This window comes from Uranotaenia lowii, chromosome 1 (assembly GCF_029784155.1).
Source record: "Uranotaenia lowii strain MFRU-FL chromosome 1, ASM2978415v1, whole genome shotgun sequence".
Taxonomy (NCBI): domain Eukaryota; kingdom Metazoa; phylum Arthropoda; class Insecta; order Diptera; family Culicidae; genus Uranotaenia; species Uranotaenia lowii.
In genome coordinates this window covers 38,670,148-38,689,802 of record NC_073691.1, presented here as the reverse complement: position 1 = coordinate 38,689,802, position 19,655 = coordinate 38,670,148, and the positions used below count along the sequence as shown (strand labels likewise).

At 33.2% G+C, this 19,655-nt stretch overlaps 1 protein-coding gene across 5 annotated transcripts in view; it reads right to left on the bottom strand.

Moving 5' to 3' along the window:
* The window catches only part of LOC129759904 (short-chain dehydrogenase/reductase family 16C member 6), a 78,011-nt gene continuing 58,356 nt past the window's right edge, over positions 1-19,655 (bottom strand). For 3 of the 5 annotated variants that reach the window (XM_055757469.1, XM_055757475.1, XM_055757501.1), the window contains 3 exons: positions 1,256-1,558; positions 1,006-1,183; positions 1-941 (listed from right to left, as the gene is read on the bottom strand). In XM_055757469.1, the coding sequence (XP_055613444.1) occupies positions 498-941; positions 1,006-1,183; positions 1,256-1,558 (925 nt within the window). In that variant the 3' untranslated portion in view covers positions 1-497. Of the gene's footprint in view, positions 942-1,005; positions 1,184-1,255; positions 1,559-8,878; positions 9,448-15,299; positions 15,478-15,548; positions 15,855-15,946; positions 16,049-19,655 lie in introns of those variants that run through there. The other 2 variants (XM_055757484.1, XM_055757493.1) reach the window with 2 other exon arrangements.

Below are 19,655 nucleotides of genomic sequence, written 5' to 3'. Positions count from 1 at the left end.
ATCCTTTCCGTTTACCATCATCATCAGTTAAAAATACGCTTAAAACAGTATACTTTTGTGTGTCGAATGGGAAAATCTTCTGCGGCTTGAAAGCCGATCACTAGAGACTATACGTACTTACACAATCTTCAGGTCTGTCTGGCCTTAGTTTACGAAGTTCAAAACGGTCGGACGAATTGATGATATGCTGCCCCAGAGAATCAAAAACGAGGAATTTCATTCCGTTTCGATCCTAACCCTTTAAATTTAGGGTTGGAGTTCCAATACTAATGTGTATAGATAAAATAATAAATTAAAACCAAGCAACAACTTCTGACGTCCCATCATTCAGAAGGCTCTCTGAGTTTTCGAATGCGTCTTTCTCTCTTTTTGTTTTTTTTTCTGTGTGTGTATGGGTATTTGTATGTTTACAGGTGTGTATTTGCTAGTTTTGTGTGTGTCTGTGTTGTGGTGCATCTTGTAGCTTCGTGCTGCTGCTAATCGTATTCGCGCTTGGTTTAGAGATCAGATTCGACTCCACTGTCCAGGAAGTCCCGCAGCAAGTTGGCGGCCTTTAGGGGGAACATCCGTACGAAGGTGTTAAGATACAGCAGGTACTTGGGAATGGAGACGTCTTCCTGGCGTCGTCGCTGACCCTCGATGATGGCCGCTGCAGCTTCCTCCGGTTTGACCAACCGCATCAGGTTTTGGAAGCGCATGTGCGGCTTCTTGCAAAGGCCGGTATCGACCATGTACGGGTACACGCTGGTCAGGAAGATCTGGGGCTTCCGGGGGTCCTGTCGGATCTCTTCGAACAGAGCTTCCATGATGCCGCGGACTGCGTATTTGCTGCCACAGTACGGGACCAGATTGTTCAGACCTACCAGTCCGGCGATCGACGAAAGGGCAACGATGTGGCCTCGGTTCTTCTGGATCATATCGGGAAGATACGTTTGAAGCATCTGCAATAAAACAACTCCCATTAGAATAGAAAAATCTTGTCAGCACACAATTTAAGTAGCTCACCCAGAAGTGAGCCAATACGTTGATTTCAAACGTTTTACGAATTTCTCCTTCAGTTTGTAACAGCAAGGGATGGGTTGGCATGATTCCGGCATTGTTGATCAGGATCGTAACCACACCGACCTGTTCCTTGATGGTCTTGGCGGTGTCGATGATCTGCTGCCGGTTGGTCACGTCACACCTTGAAGAGAGAAGATTCAATGAATACCGTTCCCTAATCCTGAAACGCCCTGGGAACCTCTGAAATACTCACACATATCCAAAAGCGTTGCCACGTTGTCCCTTGATCAGGGAAACCGTTTCCTGGTTCATCTTCTCGTTGATGTCCAAACAGACAACGGTGGCACCTAGCTGGGCGTATTGCTGGGCCAAACACCTTCCAATACCGTGGCCTGCTCCAGTAACCAGTACTACGTCCTTGCTAACGTCTTCGGGTGTTCGGGGCACAACCAACAAGTAGATCGATTCCAGTGTGTAGAAGATCCACCGGACCAGCATCACCACCACGTCAACGAGCAGGATGATGAGGTTGTACATTTTGACGCCCGCATTTGGTCTGTGATAGAGAGAGAAGGAGAAAAAATGGGAATTAGGCATAATGTATTTTGTAGAATCCATTTTGAAAGTTATTTGAAAGAATACAATATTTGATCGGTTGAGTTTTTTTTCCAACGATTTCATATCAATTGCGTTCTCAATGAACGATAGTATGAACCAATCCTTTAAAGTTATTCCTTTGAAGTTCTTCAAGGGAATCCCCTTGAGCTCACCAGCTTTGAATATGCTTCATAGACTGTTCAAAAAATTTTAACGACGATGGTTTGAAATGTTAAACTTAGTTATTTGCACTATATGTATTTGTTACGCACGGAATGGGCATCATACATGCTTTTTTTTAAATGCTCATCATCAATATGCCAGTAGGTATATTATTAAGCATAATAAAAAAAAACAGCATCAGCTAACATCAGCAACCAATTTGCAAATCAAAGCTTGTGGAAAATCATGGGCCACATTATGTGGTCTATCTTGGGCTACCTATATTTTGGTGTATTTATACACATTTTGAACTTAAAATACGTTTTTCCTATCTGCAAAGTTTTCTTATGACAAATAAAAAGTTGTGAAAAATATTCTGTCCTTTTTTTTCCAATGTGTTAGAGACGAACAAAAATCCTATATAATGAATTTTGCCGAAACGTTCGCGAGCCAGGATCTAGGAGCTATTCGATCATACACAACTCTCTTTTTTATTTCTTCATCTGAAATTGCTTTAAAATAACTAAATGAATCAAGAAATTTCAGTTTTGGGTCAACTCATAAACTTTGCTGGCAAAACCTTGGATTTGGTGACCCACGTTTTCCTACAGTTTTCCAAAATACAAAAAAAAATACTTTTTTTTAAAACTGTCAGAACTCGGGAAATAAATGTATTTAAAAAATAAACAAAAATGCCTAATGATACCTTAAAAATTTAGAAAACCTTTCCACTTACTTTTTTTTTTCTTTTTATCTTATATAATAATGAAGTTATGAAGCAAAGAAAAAAAGTGGCCCATGATACCCCCCCCCCCCTCTATTTTTGCAACATTATTTTCCTAGTAAAAGATTTCATTTTGCTTGGGCATGTATGTGCCATTATTTATGAATCTGTGGGAGATAAGCGTGTATAATGTTGGATCCCAGGGATTGAAATCAAAAGAGAATTCTTTGCATTTGGAGTAGTAATGACCAAAATTCCACAACTGCTTCACAAATTGCAACAATTTGCAACAATTAGCACATTTTCACTCTCTCTGAGCACGGTTATCTCTCATTTGAATTCAAACCTTCTAATTCTCTCTAACAAATTGCCACAAATTACCACAAATTCAATCATTGACTGCACAATTTGTGTGATCATTGATAATTTTTTTCCCTGCATATCGTTTCCTCGGTTGGATCGAAGAAGTCTCTTGTTCCTCGATTCTCTCAGTATTGGTTAGTGATGGTTTGGAATCATCCGTGAGTTGTTCTGAGTTGTGCAGAGAGTAGGCTGTTTTGTAAGCAGCGATGCCACATTAAAAGCGGTATTTTTAAGCCCTAAAAAGTCGGTACCCGCAAGAAAATTTAAAAAAAATCGGTAAAAATACCGATTTTTTCGAAGCTTTCAAAACCATTGGAAGTATTGAAAAAACTACTATTTTTCTGGTATCGCAATTTCAAAACATGACATTTTCTGTTAAAGAGATAGTTCACAGCGGCTTAAATGTGTTAAACACTATTGATTGTCAGCATTTTTATGCTACTTAATTCTTTACTCTAATACTAAACAGAAGAACAGCATTTTTGGTGCCTACAGGGAGAAAAAAGACGACAGGTGTTTCAATTATTTCAGCTTGTTATACCAATAAACGAAATGCAGTAGATTTTTTCGCATTCAACTACAAACTTCTAATTGCCCTTACGCAATCAACTATCAATATAATGCATTCAACTGTATGATTTATTTTATGCATTCAACTATAAATACAATAGATTCAATTACAAACTGCTGATTGACCTCATGCAATCAACTATGAATATAATAGATTCAATTGTAATGGTATAATTGATTCAATTGTAATGGTATAATTGATTTAACTGTAGATATGGTAGATTCAATTACAATTGTATGATTGATTATAGGCATTCGACTATAAATATAATAGATTCAATTGTAGTAGTATAATTGATTCAACTGTAAATATGATAGATTCAACTGTAGTGGTATAATTGATTCAATTGTAAATATAATAGATTCAAATACAAATGTATGATTGAATCTAGGCATTGAACCATAAATGTAGTAAATAAAACTGTATTGTTATGATAGATGTTGTGTTACTTGAATACTATAGTGTTCATCTGCAAAAACAAAAAAAAAGGAAGTGTGGGACCCAATACGTGTTCCCTGTAGTATCGCTGTTTTAGGGCTCTCTCCGGTGATGGGGAAACATTTTCCTCTACCAGTTCGTGGCAGCGGTCTTGTAGAAGGCCGACAGTTCCTGGAATTGGGAAAAGTACACCTCCTCAGGCTGCCCGGGAAATCGACGTGGGTCTCGACATTCTTTTACACGATCCAGAAGCACGGACATCTTCCGGGACCGATTAGTTAAGACGCAAAATTCCCTGAGCAACCATGCATCAAGATCCAAAAAGAAAAACAGCGAAGGAACCAGGACATGGATATCGGGATTTCCGGTCAGGTTTTTTAGCATCATGGCGGCTAAAACGAACTAAATGCAAAATGCTGAAATAATAAATTTAAAATAAATAAAACGTAGCCATAAAATTATTCCGAAAAAGTGCTTCAGATATGAAAACTTCCAATATAAACAGAAATTTAATGTACAATATTTATAGTTGACCTCAGTGAATCAATCATAGAAATAAAATTGAATCCATCATATTTATAATTAAATCAATCATATTATTATGATTGAATCTATCATATTTATAATTAAACCAATTATATTATTATAGTTGAATCTATCATATATATATAATTAAATCAATCATATAATTATAATTGATTTTACTATAATTATTGTTGAATGTATAACATCAATCGCGCATTATACTTGAATCTATCATATTTATAGTTGAATGCACAAAATTAATCATACAACTATAGTTGAATGTATTATATACATTGTTGACTGTACGAAATCAATCAGATTGTCTATTATATGTATTGTTGAAATTTTATTAATTATAGTTAGCCGAGAATTAATCAGATATATGATTGAATATAAGTGGATTATTGTTGGAAATACTATACTTTTTTTTTTCTGTGTATGTTCTTATAAAAAAAAATGAAAAAATTTGGCTTCATGAGTTCAAAACATTTGTCAGATTTTCTCGATCACTTCCAGTATTTGTGATATAGCGTATAGAAATTTCAATCAATTTTGGAAGAATGGATCTTTGTTCTAATAAACTAGTAATCCTTCATTTAAACTAAAAGCTTATTTTGAATCAATTTACAATTTACTATCCATCATTCATTAATTCATGGATTCAAATCTTGCCTAGATGTTCTTGTTTCAAAAAAACAACGTTAATTTATTTGTTCAACAACAAAATTAATTTCTTCAATTTTGAAATACTGAAATAGATAAGATTATTTTTGACATCATTCAAAAAAGTCATTGAATATTTGATATTGAAGATCTTAAATCATTAAACAGTTTTGTTGAAGACTGCGAAACGATTTGACTTATGGTTTTAAAAAAATATTAAATTTAAATTTAGTTTATTGCTTTTCTTAATTTTCGTCCAAATGCCCCTTTTAGATTTAGAAAAAATAAAGAAAACAAAATAACTCTGCAAAAAAGTGCACACTTTTGTTTTATGAGTCTTTTTTTATTTTTTTTTTTTGAGAAATTATCTTAAAAACTTCAAACATTTTTCAATTGTTTTGATTTGTGCTATTAATCACGAGCGAGTACTTATCTTGGTTCCTATGTTTTATAAATACAATTTCAAGATATAATCCATTTACGCCTTAAATTGTTATAATCTCTCAATAACCATGTTATTTGATGTTCAAAATTCGATTTGAAGAATACAAAGGTGATATCGAATACGCTAACGCTGGCTTAAAAGACACTAGAATTACATTGGTTCGAAATTTAAAAAAAAATAATGAAAACGACAGTTTTAGTTCTGTTTTGAAAATGATTTTACTGTATGCATGAATTTTTCAAAAATCGGTAGGTTTTGCCAGAAATCTGAATTCTGTATTTACCAATTATTGGTTGAATTTTTTTTCAAAAATCGGTATAAATACAAGAAAACCGGTATGTGTGGCATTGCTGTCTGTTAATATGTGTTTGAAGTTGCGTAGGTTCAACTGGTGTGCCATTCCTTACGGACACTGATGCTTTAAACAAGAGATGCCAATGTTTCTGATTCTTCAGGATTTTCCTGATTTTTGAAGGCCCACCTTGATAGCCTGATAAGGCTCGTTTTTTCCCTGATTTTTGGAAATAAGCCTGATTTTCCCTGCTTTTTTGGTTTAACTGAAAGTTCAATGTTTCGGTAAGTAGAACTTTGTACAGATCCGTTCATTACTCAAAAGAAATTATGGATTGAAATCATCTATCAAAGGTATAGTGATCAATCACATAAGGGGACAGCATTTTTTTTTTTTGACGCCTTTGTTTTAATTAAAACGGGCTTTGGAGAAATTTGGCGTTCCAAAGTTTTTGTCAGATTTTGCTCATCGCTACATTCTTTCTCACCTCTTTTCTCAATAAAAACTTTTTACGCATCGACTTTTGTTTCATTTTCTCTAGAAAAAAAGTTTATTTTCCAAATATCCTTAATTTTGATTCCATATTCTACATCTTTACTCACCATCCTATAATTTTTATTTTATTTCTGTATATTCTTCACCCCATCTCTACATTTCTTCTAAACTTTATTCTCAGTAGAATCTTTTATTCACAGACTTTTTATTCGAAAATACAAAAAAAGTCTGTAAATAAAAGCAAAAGCTTTTCAAATCTTCGAATAAATATTATTCACTTTTTGCATTTCCTTCATCCCATCTGAAAATATTCTTCACAAAAGCCTTCCCAATGTGTGATTTTCCTGTCATACTGTTTTTGTTTAACAGAGCCCGAACAATCCGATAACATTCTTTCTTTGCAACAGCTTTTTCCATCTGTGCTTTTCTTCTTACTCTGTATCTGTTTACGAGAATCGGAATAATTCGATAGTATTCTAAGAAACAGTATTCAAAACAAACAATCAGCCACAGCAGTCTTACAAATCTGCTCTTCCTAGGCCAATTCCGTTTTTTTTCCATCGGAAGGCCAAATCGAAGCAGACAATCTGCGTATCCAAAGCCAATACCGTTTTTTCCCACCAGAAGGCCAAATCAAAGCAACCAATCAGCAGAAGCAGCCTTAAAAATCTGCACTTTCAATGACAATTCCGTATTTTTCCACCGAAAACCAAAATCAATAATCAGCAGCAGCACCCTTAGAAATCTGGGCTTCCTTAGCCAATTCCGTCTTTTCCACCAGAAGGCCAAATCAATGTAACAACCAGCAGAAGCTGCCCGAAAACATACGCTTCCTAAACCATTCCGTTTTTTTCCACCGAGAAGCCGAACCAAAACAAACAAACAGCAGCAACAGTCTCATAAATCTGCGCCTCTAAAGCCATCATCAGAAATCAGAGTCATAAAAAACAATCAGCAGCAGCAGCCATAAAAATCTGCACCTCCAAAGCCAATTCCGTCTTTACCCACAGGAAGGACATACCAAAACAAACAATCAGCAGTAGAAGCCCTAAAATTCTGCGATACTTTAGCCATTTCAGTTCTTTTCCACCGGAAAGCCAAACCAAAACAAACAATCAGTAACAGCAGTCTTAAAATCTGCGATTCCAAAATCATTCCGTTTTTCTCCAGTGGACGAATCAGAAACATTTTTTTTTTCGATGCAGCAGCTTTTGAAATTTGTGATCCCTGTCCTTATTCTAAGAACCACGCCATTGTCGTCCTTTAACGGTTCTTATGAATCTCAATACAGAGCGAGGTTATTAGATCACTAGGTTCTGTGACTTTGTCAGTAAGTAGGCGAGGAATGCGCTGTGAGGTTCAATGGTTTTGTTTGTAAACACCGGAAGATTTGTTCGAGATGAGGGCTTTTTTAGTAAACAAACTCCACGAACTCCATAGTAGCCAAATTAAAATGGCTCAATCGAGAGTTTCTCATATCGTTACACCTCCTATACACCTTGATACAGAGATTTACTCAGACACGTCTGTCACTCACAAAAATAGATCAATAACTGACTTTGTTTTGTTTGTTTTACATAGTGTTGCCAAAAGAACAAACGTTGCTATTGATATTAATTTTATTTTATTTATCTTCAGTGTTGCCGAATACAACTATTATTCTATTTTATTTCCAATCAAAATTTTCAAAATTTCATTTCTAAAATATATGGGTCATTCCATGTCAAGTGTGCACAGCGAAAAAAAATCTTTACGAAAATTCGCCAAACTTGGCCGAAAGACTTTCTGAGGCCTTCAAAATAAATTCTCAATTTTTGAGAATGATCCACCCACCTCTCGTTCCAGGACCCTCCCTTCTTTTTTTCACGATTTTGAAAAATTCATCATTTTTAAAATACTATATCTCCAGCCTGAAAAATCATACCAAAATGAAAAAATATGCGTTGTGTAGATTTTATTAAAATCTATCGATTTATGTTATTTATTTTTTGAAATAGTGACGTTTTAAACGTCAAAACATAGCTTTAAAAATAAAACGATGTTTTTCTCAAGGAAAGTATATTTTTTTCTTGAATTTTATGATTTCATTGTTTTTTTTGAGAAAATTTTACGTAAGAACCAACCAAAATCCACATATAATATTTCTTGTTTTCGAGCTATGAAAGATTTAAGTTGAATTGTCTAACTATTTCAATAAATGAGTAACATAAATTAATAGATTTTAATAAAATCTACACAACGCATATTTTGTCATTTTGGTATGATTTTGCAGTCCGGAGATATAGTATTTTAAAAATGACGAATTTTTCAAAATCGTGAAAAAAAGATAGGAGGGTCCTGTAACGAGGGGTGGCGGATCATTCTCAAAAATTGAGGATTTATTTTGTAGGCCTCAGAAAGTCTTTCGGCCAAGTTTGGCGAATTTTCGATAAGATTTTTTTTTCGCTGTGCACACTTGACATGGAATGACCCATATGCAACTTTATGTGTAACGATAAAATATTTTTTATTCGTACCCTAATTTAAGGCTCAGAAGATGGAAAAGGATTTTCTCAAAATAAAATGTGTAATCTTACGGTAAGCTTACTCTCAAACATGAACTTGAAATAACAACAAACTCCTCCAATATTTTTATTTTAACCACAAGCACCAACCCGATCCGGTTTCAGTCGTGAGGTAGCGTCATCTTTCCAACAGCTCAGGAACATCAATTGCCTTTTTTGTCTCTAAAGATCTGAATTGACCCCGGCATCCAGGAAATCACCCAGCATCTGCCCATTCTTGATCGGGAAGTTACGCATGAACGAATTCAGATACAGCAAATATTTCGGGATCGTAGCTTCAACCACACCACGACGCTGAGCATCGATGATGGCGGCAGCGGCGTCTTCCGGTTTGACCAGCTTCATGGCATCCGGGAATCGAGCGTGGGGTCTCTTACACAGACCAGTATCAACCATATAAGGCATAATGGTGGTGAATTTGATGTTAGGTTTGCGAGGATCGGCACGGATTTCTTCCGAAAGAGCTTCCATAATACCGCGGACAGCAAATTTGGTTCCGCAATACGGTACCAGATTTTTAAGTCCTACTAAACCGGCCGCCGAAGAGAGAGCTACAATGTGTCCCCGGTTCTTTTGAATCATATCCGGCAGGAAGGCTTGAAGGAGCTGAAAGTGGACACAGTTTTATATTTGCTCGAGTCTAACTCTCATCCGATCTTGAGTTTAAATTTTTTATGAAACCTCGAATGAATCCTGAAATTTAATTCCTTATAAGTGCTATATCTTTTTTATTTATTTATCGATTTGTTCAAAATGCTCAATTTTTGAATCCCTGTTGCTTAACCAAAATTTGATTTGTAGATCAACACGAGAAAGTTCAAAGTGATTGTCTTAAGAGAGAGAGAGAGAGAGATTTTAATAAAAGATTTGAAATTTGACATAATTTGACAAATTTTGGCATCATTGAATTGATTTCTGATTTATTTTCAATGGAAACTGTTCTTCGAATAATTTGTCAATCTACATTTTCATAAATGAATCAATCGCCTCCATTTAATTTGTATCTATGTTTCGGGTAAATCATCGAAATAATTTACTCCACATGCAGATAAAGGAATTAAGTATTGAAATAATTCGAACAAATAGGATTTGACAAAAACATCAAATTCCTAATACCTTTGAACATTCGTTGAAAATCAGTGTTTAGTATTTTGAGAATCTAATTATGCACAAATGTGTTAGATTACGTCAAATTTTACAAAAACTGTTAAAAATTTGTCTACTGTAACTGGAACAAATTTGACCATTAGGGGAGATAAGGGCATAACGAGCACCTGGGGCATAGTAAGCACTTCACTTTTCTACAAAAGTATGCATTTTCTTGAATAAATTTTCATGAGGAATAGTTTCCTACTTCCTACAGAATGAATTTTTCACCAAAAAAGAAATTGCCCTATCATCTTTACAGAAATATTTAAACAAAAACATCTAGGTTCTCAAGTGACGAAAACATTATAATTTTCAAGCACCAGAAAATTAGCTTTTATGATCATTGAATCATCTTGATCTATAATGTACGCACTGCAATATGATATACACATCGTTCCTCAATTTTCACCATCATTAATTTTTTGATTTTTCCCTTAAATCAATCTAAAAACGCGTTTTTCCTTTCATTGGTTGACTCGAGGCGAACAGAGCACAATTCATCGGGACACGATGAGCATTTTTTTGCCGTAGCATCTAGCAGCGAATTAAAATCGATGTAGCCAATTGAATGATAGAGCTACAGCTGCACCAGTTTTCATCTGAGGATTTGGCATATTGGTAAGATGTGGAGAGGTAACAGTAGACTCGAGTTCAAATCCTGTTCGAGGAGATTTTTATTCGTTTATCATTCATGATCGATTGTTTTGATGGTTGCATGTTATGACCAGTAGCATCTTGGCGGGTGATGCAAAGTACCAAAAACATAATGTATGAGTGTGTGTGAATTGTTTGTATTCTACAAACAGTCACACATTATTTAAGTATTCCTTTGTTTGATGGATCTACTTCTCACCGTTTAGTGTAAAATGCATCGACCATGAATGGTAAATGAAAAAAAATCACCTCGAACAGGAATCGAACTCGAACCTACTGATTACCTCTTCGACATCTAACCAATAGGCCAAATCGTCAGATGAAACAAGTCAAGCTGTAGTTCTATTGTTCAGTTCACTTCATTGAGTTGAATTTGCTGCTAGATTCCCCGGCAGAAAACGCTCATCGTGCCCCGATTCATGGTGCTTATAATGCCCCAGGGTGGCTTTTCAAGTTTCAGCCAATTAGGAAAGGGACTATTTTAGTGTCTGTATACGAATCAATTATGTAATTCACAGGCTGTTCTCTATGGTTAAATAAATCCTTCTTAAGGTGGCCATTATGCCCTTATCTCCCCTAATGAATCCTCCCCTGAAAATCAAATTTTGTTACATTTTCAAAGGTGATAGGAAGTATGGGAAAAACATGAGATATTTAAGAAAGCAAGAACATGAGCCGTACACATCAATTGTTCGAAAAAGATACAACGGCTAACCGATGGGATTGAACCCGCTATGTCCATTTCAGTAAAACAGTGGGTTTGCCAATTACACCCAATTTTGATAACTTTACAAGACTTCCATAACTAAATCGTCAAGAGCAGGCCCGTACGAAGGACCCGTCCATGGGGGGGGGGGGGGGATACCATACAATAAATACAGTAATTGATTTCTTAACAATTTTCTCACTTGTAAATAACACAAAAAATAAAAAATAATAAATTTTACTGGTAAAGTTATTCAAAATTTTCCAAACAAATCAAAATGAATTTTTCTAATCAATGTTACATATATCCGGTAATTCATTAATTTATTAAAATGATGTTCCTTATTCTGAACTTGAAAGTTGCATGAAAATGAATTCTAAGCAGTCATGTTTTCAAATTTGGAATCCATATTTCTGAAACACCAGAAAAAGAATGAAAATCAAAATTTCGAATAAAGCTTCAGGCACAAGAATTTATGCACAGAAATAGAATACATATAACATAAAACCAGATTTAAAAAAACTGAATTCTCAAATAAATGAAAGATCAGATTCTAAATAAAGCAAGATTTATAATTTTTAGAAAAATTACAATGATTGTTATTAGAGATGTACCGAATAGTGGTATTCGGCGAAAGGCCGAATACCGTATATTGACCATTTCAACTATTCGGCCAAACGAATATTCGGCCGAATATTCGGTCGAATATTCTATTGAATTTTATTGAAAATCATTTTTGCGATAATTTCAATGCTTTCTATTTCTTCCATATTAATGCCCCTCATGCTATGTAGTCGATTATTTTCAACCAGATGATATTATTTGATGATATATTTCAAGATATTTTTTAAGTAGGGGTCTTTCTGATTTTTAAAATGTCACCAATAACTGAAAAGATATCAGATGACTAGCGCTTCTAGGGCGTTTTTCACCAAAAAAAATGCGTTTTTGTAAAATCTGGGATAAAACATGTCGAAACAGGTGCCAAGCTATTTGAAATTGCTTCTCTGAAATTGAATTGGATGAAGGACGAATTTGAGCAAGATATCTTCAAAAAAGTTGTTGAAAAGATAGGTAGATCAACATTCCATACTTTCAACCACACGTATCCACACGGTGAGGCATTCAAGACGATTTTTGAAAAAAATTAAAAAGGAAAAATTTAAAATGTTTATTTTGAAATTTTTAGAAAAAATGTTATTGAACACAAAATCTAAAAAAAAATTAAAGAGGAAATTGATTTTTTATTTGATTTAGCAAATGATCTGAACGTAAAATGCCTTAATAAAACCATTTGTGAATTTAAAAAAACAATCTGAATAAACCCGAGCAAACTTGAGAAGTTTTAAACAATGTCAGGACATCCCAGCCAAATTTGACTTATCTGGATTCTTTACTGGATTTATGGGTAAGCCTGAATATATCCAGAAAATCTGGAATAAACTATAATCAAAGAATAAAGCGATACCGTTCAGTATTATCCTGTACAATCTACATAGAACAAAAGGCGGGAACATCTTAGATGTTTTGCTGAAACCATAAGTTTTTAATGATTGTGTTTTTTTCTTCTGGATTTCTTTTGGATATTTTTTAAATTATACAATAATATTTGAAAAATTTACAAGTCTGTAGTAGATATTCGGCCTATTCGGCATATTCGGCCGAATACTTAGCTCAACTATTCGGTGGGCCGAATATTCGGCTTAACGGTTTTTCGACGGTATTCGGCGCCGAATATTCGGCCGACCGAATATTCGGTACATCTCTAATTGTTATTTACTGTTCATTTTATTTAAAATTTGTTTTCTTCATTTTCAGTGGAAGCATTGATTAAAAAATTCCGCTGTACTATCTTGAAATTGAAAAAAAATCACGATATGAAATGTGGATTCTCGATTCGTAAAAAACAGTTTAAACATAAGAGAATTTACTCATTAGTTGATACTTTGATACCTGATTTTTTTTTTTGAAAGAGAAGTAAAGACTGCCAGTGATCAAAGTCAAAGGTATAACCTTTTTCTAAATTAAAATTCTTCCAATTATTAAAATAGAAAGGTTCTGAAGTTCAAAATAATAACTTTATATATTTAAAATACAACATGTTCAATTTAACTGAAAAATAACAGATTGGGAAATAATCAATAAGAAATAGATAAAATAAAAATAAAAATAATGAATTCCAAGTTTTATTGTAAATATTGTAAGCATAAAGTTTATTCAAATTTTTTTAACACTCGGCATTAAAATTTGATAAAAAGCTGCTCCTTCAAATAATTTTCGAACTTTCTAAAGATAAATTCAAAATCATGATTGATTTAATAAAACGATTTAGTATAATTAAAACTAAAGAAATGAAATTCATATATTTATAAGTTTATAAATATTCAATCGAAAGTTATGAAGTTAAAAATTTCAAGCTCATAATATGTTGTCGGTTTCAATTGGAATACTGGGTCCTGGAAAGGACAGAAGGTGGACTATATAAAATAAACTATATTTATTTTATTCCAAATTTAATTTCAAAGGCTTCCAAAAATTAAAAAAAAAAACAAAAACAAACTTATAAAAACATTTCATAAAGTTTAAATTTTCTTTAAAATTTGGTAAATGTATTTGAAAATTGAAACAAACTATGAAAATTGGTAAGGGTTTTGAAAATGATTAGTTTTTTAATATTTTTTATGTATTGAAATTTAAGTTATTAAATAAACTCGTCTAACCATTTAAAAAAAAACTTATTAGGATAGAATTTAATTGATAATTCAAAGAGACAGCATTTAATTACCAATCATTGGATGTTTCATTTGGTAGATTGAAGCGCGCTGAACTCGTTTTGTTGGCAAATTTTGTCAATAACCTTGCGTTTAGTGATAAAGAGTTTTTAAGCTTTGAAATGTAGCATCAGTTTTAGGTGTAATCAATCTTCGATAACTGATGAAATAACAAATCAACGTTAAAGAAAAATCTGATTCTGAATTTGTTTATTATTTATTTAATTAAATTAAGGAAATAAATAATATTTTAAAGAAGATGATGCATGATCTCAAAAAGTTAAATTCTACAGTTTTGATAAATTTGGAAAAATATCATTTCAAGTATTACTGACATGACTTAAAAAAGTTTAAAAAAAATTGAATTCATTTAACAAAATTTGTTCAAATCTGCAAAACGATTAGTTTTTTTCTTCAAAAATATCTAAAACTCAATTTGATTTAAAGCTTCATTCATCGCTTTCGAATGTTATGTTGAGCATTTAAAAAAACAAGAAACACAAAATGAAATTGAGACTGAAATTGTTTTCTTGAAGAATATATCCTATCAGCACGATGTTTTGAAAATCAAATTTTTCAGTAAAAAGGAGGAGACTAGGTTTAAGATGTTGTTTTGGTAATTCTGATGACCATCATGACTTCCAACTTGTTAATGTATAAAATTAGTATTAGATGAAGTAATTTAGATGGTAAAATAGTTGGTTTCAAACTCGGAATTTGTTTCTTTACACTTCTTATTAAAAACCCATTCTAAAGACAAGGTAGTGTTTTGGAATGTCAAGTTTAGAGTTTCAATATAAATTGTTGATTGAATTGCTAATCGAAATTTACAAATAAAAATTAGTTTCAATTCGTGAAATAAAAAGTCTCAAGTCTAGTGAGTTTAGATTAATTTCCGCCGGAGGCGTGAAAAATTTCTGAACAGCTTGTTAACACTTATTTGACACCTTTTAAGTTCAAGTAATTTCCCTTTACTACCTTGAAAATTTTACTTAAAAAAATCTCAATGGGGGGGGGTAGGGGTTTAACCTCTAACCCTCCCCCCCCCCTCCCAAACGTTCGCACGGCTTTGGTCAGGAGTTTGAAATTTAAATTCCTTTACCTTTAAGCAGTTGAAATTTTCACTGTCGGATGAGAGTTAAATATGTGCTAGGGAACCTATTTTTTTGTAAAATTACCCAAAAGTGAGCCATAACGTTGATTTCAAATGTTTCCCGGATTTCCGCTTCGGTTTGTTGAAGCAGCGGGTGGGTGGGCATAATTCCGGCATTATTTACAAGAATCGTCACCACTCCGACCTGTTCCTTGATCTTCTTAGCCACATCGTTAATCTGCTGCCGATTGGTTACGTCCAACCTTCGAAAAAAAAAAAACAGTTAAAATTTAATCCCCACAATTTAATCGATTGATCTCAGCTTAAGTCTTACACATAACCAAAGGCAGTTCCTCCCTGGCGTTTGATTTCGGCCACAGTTCCGGAATTCGTTGCTTCATTAATATCCACACAAACGACGGTCGATCGAAGGGCTGCATACTGCAGTGCCAAGCATTTTCCCATCCCGTGGCCGGCTCCGGTGATTAGAACCACATCCTTGCTAACGTCTTCCGCTTCCGGTGGTGAAAACATATGCACTACACCCATCACGATGTTGTAGGTGGATTTAGCCCACAACATCAGCAAATCCACCAAGATTAGGAGCACATTGTACAGCTGAACGCCAGCGTTTGGCGATCTGTTTTTTGATAGTTTTTAATTGAGGTTATTAGTTTTTAAGATAAGATTTCAAGGGTGAAGCACACATGGGATGTTTACAGTGAAACTTACTCTAGCATTCTCAGCAACGGATTTACAAGATGACGGAAACACTGACTGGTGCGACCAATTATTTTGACTAGTAGTGAAATGCACATGATTGTTGCCGATAAGCTTAAATTCATAAACCGGAATTGGTGCGGCGCGAAACAGACAAACAGAAACGGTGGAAATGAATACACCCAGAAATGAAACAGTGCAAAAAAACGCGACAAATTATTTACAAAAATGAATTTGAAATGGTCATATTCAATTGATTTTAATACAGATGATTATGGAGAAGTGTGCATTCAAACGTTTCGATTTCAACGTGTTTGTTTAAGTAGTAAACGTTAATAAACACAAAAATATTTTCTCAAATACTGTGAAGATTCTTAACTCTTAACATTTAAGCTTAATAACCACTTAATTTACTTAAGGTACAATGGAAAGTTTTCTTGATTTGATAAGATCATGTACGCGACTTTTAGTTTTCAAATATGGAAATGCTAAACTTTTATAACACGTGATGTTAAACCACGTTATTTTTTCCGCCGTAGGAAAATAAATGGGAGACAAGAAGCGAATCCTGTAGTTGAAATCTAGATATTTAGAAGATTGGGTGAATGGAATTATTTTTAAAAATCTTGGATCTTTCAATCATGGATTGAAAATTTAATTTCATTTTAACATAAGAAACAAATTTTACAATTTTTTTTTAAATATTCCATAAGCATAGGGGCTAAAGAGCTTGACTTTCAGTACTTTTCCCGTTGTATTTTGTTTTTACACACTTCACTCACATTCACTTCGCCATTAGACGGGGTTAATGTTTCGTCTCTCTTTCCTCTCTAAGGAATTTTTTTTCTCAAAATACAATTTATAATAGTAGTTTCTCTTTGACCTTTTTGCCAGTATTTTTTTTTGATCGAAAATCACATTGACCAAGAATTTCTGAGGCTACCAAATTGATCATTTTTCTAAAAAAAAGGTCCATTTTCAGTTTTCTCATTTTTTGTTTAGCTTCTCTTAGCTGTAGCTTTTGACAACTGCTAATCCAAAAATTAATCATTTTCCCCTTGAGGGTTCCAAAATGTAAAGCAAAATGTCTTTCTCTTAGCTAAAAATTGAAAATTTTCGATCAAATTTTGATGATAGACTAATATGATTGAAGTTTAATCTCGACTCAGAACTAAGGCCAAAACAACGAAATGTTATCCCAAACCCACATATGTTTTTCAAAAGCTTTCTCACTTGTTGCAGCAAATTTACCTTGTAATGTATAGTTCACTTGCGCTAAATTTGGCGACTATTTCACAAGTGGTTTTTTATTCCATCCACGAAATTAAAAGTTATTAACAAAAAATCTTGGTTCCGAGTACAGTCCTTAGCTCCGTTTATTGAAATTTAAATAAGATAAAAAAAAAGTTGCCAGATTGTCCGGATTTTGCCCTGGTGTATTCATTTTAATTTCAAAATGAAAGAAAAATTTAAATTGAGTGATCAGATCTATTTGTTTTGCGACAATAACTTTTATTATCAGTAAATTTTATCCTTTTAAATACGAAAGATTTTTTTTTGGATGTCATGTGTTGGTAAACTGCCTGATGTGCTTCAATGTATGAAAAGTGATTATGCAAGTTTTTTTTCTTGATTTTGATTGAAGAATTCTCAAATTTTCTTGGTCATTGTCCAGAACTTTGAAATCGAATGCCTGGATTTAGAAAACTTTATAGAAGAAATAACCGGGATTTACCCAGATAAGTGTGGAAAAATACCTTGCAAAAAGTTAAGAAGTTAAAAATCATTCTCGATCTTCTGGTTTCAAATTTAATTCGAAAAATGAATTTATTGCCTGTGATCAGATTTTGGACTCTGTATCTACTTATTTATATTGATTTTCAGTTTGGATCATCACTTGGTAAAAATCGTGATTCTAATCTTTGAAACTCTAAAATTTTCTAAATTTCTAAAATATGAAAACAAAATATTTACAACTAAATCATTTCAAATTATTTTGAACTCAAGTGAAAATTCTGCTTGAAAATTATTTTATTGGTTTGTAGTTAAACAATATTTTTATTAAAGATATAAATACAAAGTGTTTAACTTTAATCTTTAACCCATCTTATAAGAGTTGATTATAAATCTGACTAGATCCACAAACTTTATATTTTACTTTTAATCTTCAATATCCAAAACATTTTCACCAATGATTTTTTACTTTAAAATGAAGCCTGCAAGATCCCTACTTTTTAAGTATCAATTTTTTTTAAGTTAACTTTAAGCACTAATTTACAAAAGTTATTATTTGAGATAAATCATGTAAACAATCTTATTCTAATCATGAGAAACTCTTATTATCTACATTTTTTTGCTCTTACGGCCCTGTTTAAGGTCGTTCTTCAAAACGTGTAAATATTCACTTTGGTTTAAATCTGTCATTGCTTAGATTTTCACTTTTAAATTAAGTTTAAAAAAAAACACTTTTTTTATCAAATTAAAAAAAAAGTTTAGGCCTTAACCGAAAAATTCTCGAAGCACCTTTGTTCCTTTAAAAAAAGTATGAAAGTATATTGTATACACATTTAATTGAGTAAAATTATGGAAAAAAGGAATTCAAATTTTTAAAAATATTCCACAATTCGGTCCAATTGACTCATGGTATTTCTATTGCTTAATTTCAATATGTAAAACGACTATACTCGAAAAAAATATCAAGGGCTGATAGCGATTTTTTCATTGGAATTCCCAACTTTCACCGATTTAGCTCGGTTAAAAATTATGATTTTCCTGGTACACTTGTTTAAAAAAGAAAATATGGTTTGTCGAAAATTTTATCAGTTTTGAGAAATCGAGATCCGAAACAATATTTTGAAATATTATTATTTTTAGACTCCTCTCGAGTCACAACACAAAAGTTTGAATTCTGACTTCTGAATTTTTTGCCAAAGCTGTAGTTAAATGTAAATACCAAAAAATTATCAAAAATTTATCACGAGAAGAAAAGACGAAAATTGTGATGGCTTATCGTTCCATTTACACTGCATAAAATGAATAAAATTATAGTGTCCTACCCGGGATCTCCCGGGAATTAAAAAAAAATCGGGAATTCCTGAATCTCCGGAAACGCTTAAAAAATCCCGGGAATTCCCGAAGCCAATGAAAAGTGCTAAATTACTTCAAATTTGCACGATCTAAATTGGAAAAAAGAATCAGAATGGGCGAGTAAAATGATAGTTCTAACTTGGTGGTTTAGTCTTAAATATAATTTTTTCTTGAATCTGGTTAAAACATTGAATTTTGATAAAAAGTGTTTTTCCGATCGAAAACTAAATGCAAAAGGGTAAAACGACAAAAAATCTATCAAACTAAAAATTTCCAATAATGGAACGCTACGGAAAGAATCTAAATGTTCTATTTTGTAACACTCATCATTTAGAACTTCTATTTCGGATACTTTTGACAGTAGCAAAATTATCAGCAAAGAAGTGACATATTGTGAACCAAATGGATAGTGATATGAAAATTTACGATATTTGATTAAAAACCTCCCATCTAGCTGACCAACTTCAATCGCCGACCGTGGCCTAGAGGATAGCGTTCAAATCTTCTACGCCAGAGGTTATGAGATCGAGTCTCGGTCACGGCATACATAGTAATCTTTCTGTGGGTTGGTGGTGTTAGCACTAGTAAAATGCTAGCCATTATATCCTTCAAAGATGTACGCTTTAGTATTAAG